The 7,095-nt window shown below is 45.6% G+C and overlaps 1 protein-coding gene across 1 annotated transcript in view; it reads right to left on the minus strand.

Annotated features, from left to right (window-relative positions):
• Window positions 1-803: 803 nt before the first annotated feature.
• Window positions 804-7,095, minus strand: part of CALCOCO2 (calcium binding and coiled-coil domain 2) — a 21,812-nt gene continuing 15,520 nt past the window's right edge. The window contains exons 10-13 of the mRNA XM_045299644.1: window positions 5,341-5,436; window positions 3,318-3,453; window positions 2,236-2,264; window positions 804-1,800 (exon numbers count right to left, since the gene is read on the minus strand). Coding sequence (XP_045155579.1) covers window positions 1,636-1,800; window positions 2,236-2,264; window positions 3,318-3,453; window positions 5,341-5,436 — 426 coding nt within the window. The 3' untranslated portion in view covers window positions 804-1,635. The remainder of the gene's footprint in view (window positions 1,801-2,235; window positions 2,265-3,317; window positions 3,454-5,340; window positions 5,437-7,095) is intronic.

Below are 7,095 nucleotides of genomic sequence, written 5' to 3' on the forward strand. Positions count from 1 at the left end.
AGCAGACTGTGGATTCAGTCAGCAGACAGACACTTTTACCAGGCACCACCAGGACTCCTTAGCAAGGACAAAGGTGGACAGTCCACCAGAAAAAAGTATTCACCAATTTGCCTGGTGTACAGCATTGCCATCTCCCTACTGTTGTTTACTGAAAAGATGACCAATACACAATAAAAGAAACTGGTCTAGCCACAAAGCAAGAGAAATTTGGGAGGAAGTGGGATCAGCCAGAAACTCCTGCATCTCTGCCTACCCACCTTATTTCTCTTCCAGTCTGTCTTTATGCCACACTGGATTCCTAAGAGGGCCAAGAGACAGTGTACTGAAGTGGTGACTCAGGACAGCGGTGTGGCTGCATCTTCAGTTTATGCTGAAACAAAGGCAAGGAGCTGGGACTAGGACAATGCAGGGAAGCAAGGGCAACCTCAGACGGCACGCACAGATATATGTGACCCAGCCTATTCATGAAAGTATGTTCGCGATCACTGTAGGTTCTAGTCCCAGTCTCATAAGTGACCAGCTACTTGACTGTCTGAGAGCCATTTGCTCCGTCCTTGGTTGAGGGAGAAAAGGGAATTGCTTTTGCATAGCTCAGTTAGGCAATTTTGGATGAGGGCACTGAACTCAGTTTATAAAGGGTGTGCAAGTCTACAAGGCCCCCTGTAAAGCAGGGCTAGTTAAAGCAAGCCATCAGGACCCCAGCTCTCTCAAATTCCCACCACTTCCACCTGACCTCAAGATAACTGCCGGCTTACTTTTGCTAAAAAGTTACGGTGAGTAAAATAAATCATTGGTAGATCTGCTTTTCTTCAAACACCTTTAATCACACTTTTCCCATGAATTCAAGACTTAAAAATACTCCAGTCCTTAACATAGAGGACTCGCTTATTATTTTGTATTAAAGTGATTAGCAATGTTTTGTCACATTATTAACTCATCCATACCGACAATCCATGCTCAAACTGACCTCCTCAGGAAGTTTCACTCCCAATTTCCAACAGTCACAAACAAGGACTTAAATAAAAACATGTGCACAGGAAAGATCGGAGTACAAAACTGCAACCAGGTGACCAGAGAGAAGGGAGGCTTTCTGTGGGGACTATCACTTCCTGTCCATGGCTCAGGAGTAAGATGCTTCTGCTGGGAACTGAGAAATTCAGCTGTGAAACCTTTGCTAGTCAAATTAGATGTCATTCCCTGCTGGGCCATTTTTGGCTAGTCTAATGTGCTTATGCAGATAAAAACCTGCTTATTCTCTAGCCGAGTTAGGACTGAGGGCTGAATCTAACCTTGAATGGCAGTGACACAAGCTTTGAGAACTAATCGCTCAATGTCAGGCCTGTAGTGAGCAGCCAGGTCCAGTCCATCCTGGGCTGGAGACCCGCAAAGAGTGGGTACCACAGGGGAGAGGCTGACACACCTAGAGGTCTTTCACTTAAAAGATGGAATAATAACAGCTAATCAGTATGTCTTCAGATAATCGGTACGTCTCCAGTTCTAGGGACAGCAGGGCTGAATACATCCCTAATAGTTTCAGGTGAGGCAGGATCTTGAATCATAACTCATAGTCGAAAGAAGCGATTGGTTCTGTTCTATGGAATCTATCTACAGTGTAGATCAAAGCGGCTATGGCACTTAGAGAGAGTGGCAGAGCACATGGTCCTCAAAGATCTGCTTCTGGCTTCTTGGAAAGCTCTTAGCACAAATCGGACAATCCAAATAATGGGCCTGCACATGCTGTGCTAAGGTGTGCTCCTCCTCGAAGTCCATGGTGCAGCTGGGGCACTTCCTGATGGAGGCCTGGGAGAGCGAGCAGAGAGAGCACATCAGCAGAATGAATGCTGCGTGTGGCAGAGACCAGGTCTACCTTGTTTCCTACTGTATCTTCAGCACCTGGCCTACTGACTGGCACATGGGAGGTGCTCATGAATTCCGACTTAGAGATAGTTGATAGGGCATTCTTAACCCCCCTAGGCTTGATACTGCTAAAGCCATCAAAATGGCTGCCAACTTCGAAGGGGCCTAGAGCAGACCTTTTGTTCATACGTCTCCCCTCGCAGCCGGAGGACCGTGTGCAGCCTGCTGATGGGTGGACTGCGCTCGCTTCTCCCCCCTCGTCACGCTGGCACTAAACTGACCTCTGACAGTATCAAAATACACCAGCCAGTCTCCCTACAGTTTGCCCATGAACTAGAAGAGTCAGTTATTTGATGGGGGCATAAGGCAAATACTTACCAGGCTGGGGGAAGAACTTTCTTGAATACCTTAGGAGAATCAAAAAGATTTCAGTCAATGAAGAAGGAAAAAAAAAATCTTCAAGTCGCTAACTGTCCATTAGGTTATAGTGGGAGATTTCTGCACACACACCCCTGGCTTCCTTTCTCCCCATTGCCTGGTTTGCTGCCTCTCGTATATATATTTTTTGCCAGTTACAGAAAATAGATGATAAAGAGAACAAAAAGGGGAAAAATGAAATGGCATTTTCTATAGTCATGTTCCTATTATACAATCGGAAAAAAATACACCTACTTTCAGAGTAGAAAAATGAGTAAAGTTTTCATTAGAACAATAACAATCTAATAAGGGCACTGACTAGACTTTAAGACTACATACATGCAGCAAACAATTCTCAAGTAAAATGCTCAATATTGTTAAAAGAAAAAAATGTTTTGTCCCCTACAAAGATGTGGTTGACTCCTAAGAGAAAATGATGCCCTTAAACTGTTCAAAAAGGTACATCAAGGTCTCACATTGTTTTTGGCGAGCAGCAAGAAGAGCTCCCCGTTTGGCAAACAGATCATGTGCCATGTCCTTGAGTGACACGAGTATTCTCCTCTCCCCGTTTCCTGTCCTCCAACCCACAAGTCTCTCCGGAGCTCACTCGTACTGCCCTAGGTCAGGACCCCTCGGGTGGCCGCCATAACTGCCGGGGCCTGGGTGGAATCACCCACCCCTACTGCTTCCATTTCCAAACCCTCATTAGCTCGCTGGGCTTTGTATGTGTACATCTTCTACAGACAGGCATTTCTCTGATTTATACATTTGGAATATAGCCGCGGGACTCAATTTGTGTCTGCCGCCTCTGGGTGAATGATCTGATTTGCGTGTTCTAAATTCAGATTTATTTCTCAATTAACACTTCCTGCCTGGCAATCTTTCGGTTGGGTTCTCGTCCTCAGTTTCTGCCCAGCAAGTCTTAACAATGAAACTGGTCTTAATTAGCATCTCAGCCTCAAAAAAAAAAAAAAGGAAAAATTGAGTGAGGGAAGGCATGCAGACAGGGGCGTTGTAGCAAGAGCAGGACAAAATGATCTTACCACAATACGGGTTTCCATATACCAGCACTTGCTTTTGCTGTGCACCTCCTTCAGCTGAAGCAGAAACTTGATAATGCAAGTTGTCATAATCTAGGCCCATGTAACTCAGCAGTCTGCTGTTCTCCCTCTTCAAAAGCTACGGACAGAACATTGACAGAGATAGGTTAAAGACAGGAACAAAGAGTGATCGATCACCAGGAACTGGCCAGGGGATGCTCATTACAGGTAGTTCTCAATGCAGCATTGGAGAAACCTTCATAAATGGTCACCCATAACTCTCTACACAGCAGCCTCAATATGCCAAAGATCTGACTTCTTGATACTTGAATTTAAATATATTTGTTGAATTTTGTTCAAATTAATACATAAAGTCTCTGGATCGAGACTACCTGAAATAAAAGGAGCGTAAAATGATTGAGGCATAAAGTTGGGGGTGACAAAAGTTATACGACTGAAACTGTTATACATTACTGAGAGCACTGCCTCTTTCAGTCTCCTCCCTAGAACTAGTGTTAAAACCTTCATCTAGTACACTGGTACAGATAGCAACTGGAAACACAGGGAATCCAGGACAGATGACTCCTTCAGGACCAGTGGTGAGAGTGGTGATGCCTGGAGGGTGGAGGGAATGTGGGGTAGAAAGGGTGAACCGATTACAAGAATCTACGTATAGCCTCCTCCCTGGGGATGGACAGCAGAGAAGAGGGCGGGGGGAAGAGACGTCGGACAGTGTAATATATGACAAAATAATAATAACTTATAAATTATGAAGGGTTCATGAGGGAGGGGGGAGGGAGTGGGAAATGAGGAGCTGATATTAAGGACTCAAATAGAAAGTAAATGTTTGCAGAATGATGGTGGCAACAAATATGTGTGCTTGACACAATGGATGTATGTATTGTGATAAGAATTGCACGAGCCCCCAATAAAATGATAAAAAAATAATAACATAAATGAAAGGAACAAAAACCTTCATCTAATACAAGGGGGCTTTAAAAAGTAGATGTGAAAATGGAATGAAATGAAAATTGAAGATTTCTGCAAACCTTTTGCCTTTTGCAGCCCGTAAGCACATATATTTACATATAAAATCTCTAGCCCACGTTTTGCGGGGAGGGTAGATGGTGGAGTACTGCAAGGGGTACAGCTCTAGTCGTTTCGAGAACACATGGGCACTTAGTCTGTGATGCTGAGCAAGAGCAGATGGATGATTTCAAGTCTAATCATTTTTTACTTGCTGCCATCATCCTCAAATTAAGCCAAGGACAATAACTTAACATTCAGCACGACAGGAATGAATGAACTGACAAATGTATACATAGCACTGCTTAGGGGCCTCCTGTGGCTCCAGCACTGGGATAGACCACCACTTCTATTCCAAGTTTGGCAGCAGAGAAAAAGAAAGATGGCCTTAAGGAAAGGAGTCCCCTGGCTAACATAAAAGTGACATGGGATATTATGCTTCAAAGACTTCACTTAAAATACTTCAAATTCTATCACTGAGTAATTTGGGTAGAATTTGTTGAGAGAATCTAAGTGCCATGGAAACCTTCACCATTAGTACAAAGAAATAATTTAAAAGACTGCTCCTTTCACTACCTGTATTTTTACAACAGAAAACCCTTCTCCCTTAGAGCCGCAGCAAACAAGTTTCAGCTGCAGAACAGGGAGGGCGTGGTGGTGGATTAGGGAACCGGATTGAAGGCTTAGGAGCAATTATCTTCACCAGCTGTCCCAGAGAGGAGCCCTTTCATTTAACTTTTTATTTTCTCACATTTCTGACACACCGTGCTCCTTTTGCTATGACCTTGGGGCTCTCCTCCCCTTGCAACATGGTGGCACAGTGATTAAAATGCTCAGCTGCTAACCACAAGGTTGGTGGTTCGACCCTGACAGCGGTTCTGTGGGAGGAAGATGTGCCTGTTTGCTTCCGTGAAGGATGACAGCCTTAGAAATCCTGTGGGGGCAGCTGTACTCTATTCGAGTGGGGGTCAACTCTGGGGCCACTGGTCCACACACTTACATCATTTTCTCCCTGCACCGTCTCATTGTCTCGCTGCAGAGTTGTATATATAAGCTCCTTTTCACTCAGTCTTCTTGACAAGTCAAAGTTCTGGTCCTGTCAACAGCAACAACAAACCAGGATTAAGAGCCCAGAGTGCACTCTGTGTCAAGGTGAGGACAAACAAGAGCAGGTGAAGGGTTTGGCCCTTTCAAGGGGGTGGGACAAAGGGAACGAGGCAGGGAAAGTGGTTTTTGAGGAGTTACAGACCAGGATTGAACAAAATGCCTGAGCTGGTATCAAGGTGCCAGCGTCTTTTGGTTTAGCTGGGAATGTAAGTGACCAAACTGAGAAATGGTGTAAGCTTAGGGAAAACCCCAAGAATGACCGATCAGAATCGGAGCCTTGTCTAATCCCATCCAACCATGAAACACTCAACGTTGTCCGGAGTCAAGGCCTTCACTCAAAGAAGCCTGCAGCACTTCAGGGCAGGCTGGTGTGACTTTTGACTTTCTCCACAGTATGAGGATAGAGGTCTAGCCGACTCTGAGGAGGGACAGCCCCGGAAGGCATTCATTCAAAGGTTACAAGGAAGGCAGACTGGGCATGAGTTTCATAGCCCCAGAAGGCTGGGGCATGCATGCTTCAGTGCTTCCCAACTTCTACCTGCATAGTTACATATGCACATACCTAACAAAAACACTGAAGCTAATCCTGCTAGTTGTGGTTTTGTTCCAAGTGGTTTTTTTAAAATTTTGTACTCTGGTGCCCACATCGCTATGTGCTTCTAGGGGTAGTAATGCGAGAGGGTTGACTGCAGGCTCCTTCCTTCCCATTCCCATTGGCTGCTGCTGGCTCTGCTGGTCGTGCTTCACTTCCTCCAAAGGGAAAAATCAGGCAGGACTCTGATTCTGCACAGAAGCCTCGTCAGTGGTTACAAAAGCCTGCCCTGAGACCCATGGCTGAGCTGGGACCAATACTGATGGGGATCCCCATGCTAGTTTCAGGCCTTGCATGCTTTCCCTCCTCTTGTTGGCTGCAAGAGAACATTCTCTTCTGAACAAGGGTGTGTAATCCTCTGGGCTAGGTCCATGCACCACCAATCTTCTCACCGTTTGCTTGGCTGGGCCTGTAGCCCAGTCGCCTCCCAGGGCAGTAGCCCTGAGTTTCCTGATCGGTTTGTGGAGTCGTGGACACTCTTTGAACTTCTCTAAGAAACAGACCTTCCCCGCCTCTACCTTTGCCTTTCGGTGTTCCACCTCTTGTACTAACTGCTCCTCCACTGGCGTTCTCTGTTTCTAGGCTCCTGCAGTATGAGATACGCAAATCCCTGTAGTTAGCAAATCCCTGTAGCTAGCGGCTTTTGAAAGACACATGAAGAATGGCCTCGGGTCTTGTAAAATACTCCCAGGAAACCCATTCCAGCCACAAGGAGGCTCAAACCTCTGACTGGCTGGCTGGTTTCAAACATTAATTCCTTTGCTGTACCAGAGGCCATAAATCCAAATGCGTGAAGAGGGAACAGGCGGCTAACACATTTGGGTGGAGGAGTTCGATAATTGCAACCACACAGGGAGCGTAGCAGCTCGGCAGCTCCGGATCGTGCTGCCATGTGTGAATGTGGGCTAAATGTTGCCAGATGCTCCAACTTTTCAAAAGGAGTTGGAAATAACAAATTTTTAAAGCCGAAACATTCCAATTTTTAAATGCTGGTAACTATAGCTGGACCTTCCCATCAGTGGGGTTCAGCATTCACAGATTCAATCAACCAAGGGA

The sequence above is a fragment of the Echinops telfairi genome, unplaced genomic scaffold, assembly GCF_000313985.2.
Source record: "Echinops telfairi isolate 266 unplaced genomic scaffold, ASM31398v2 ScPeMD7_7458;HRSCAF=8496, whole genome shotgun sequence".
Taxonomy (NCBI): Eukaryota; Metazoa; Chordata; class Mammalia; order Afrosoricida; family Tenrecidae; genus Echinops; species Echinops telfairi.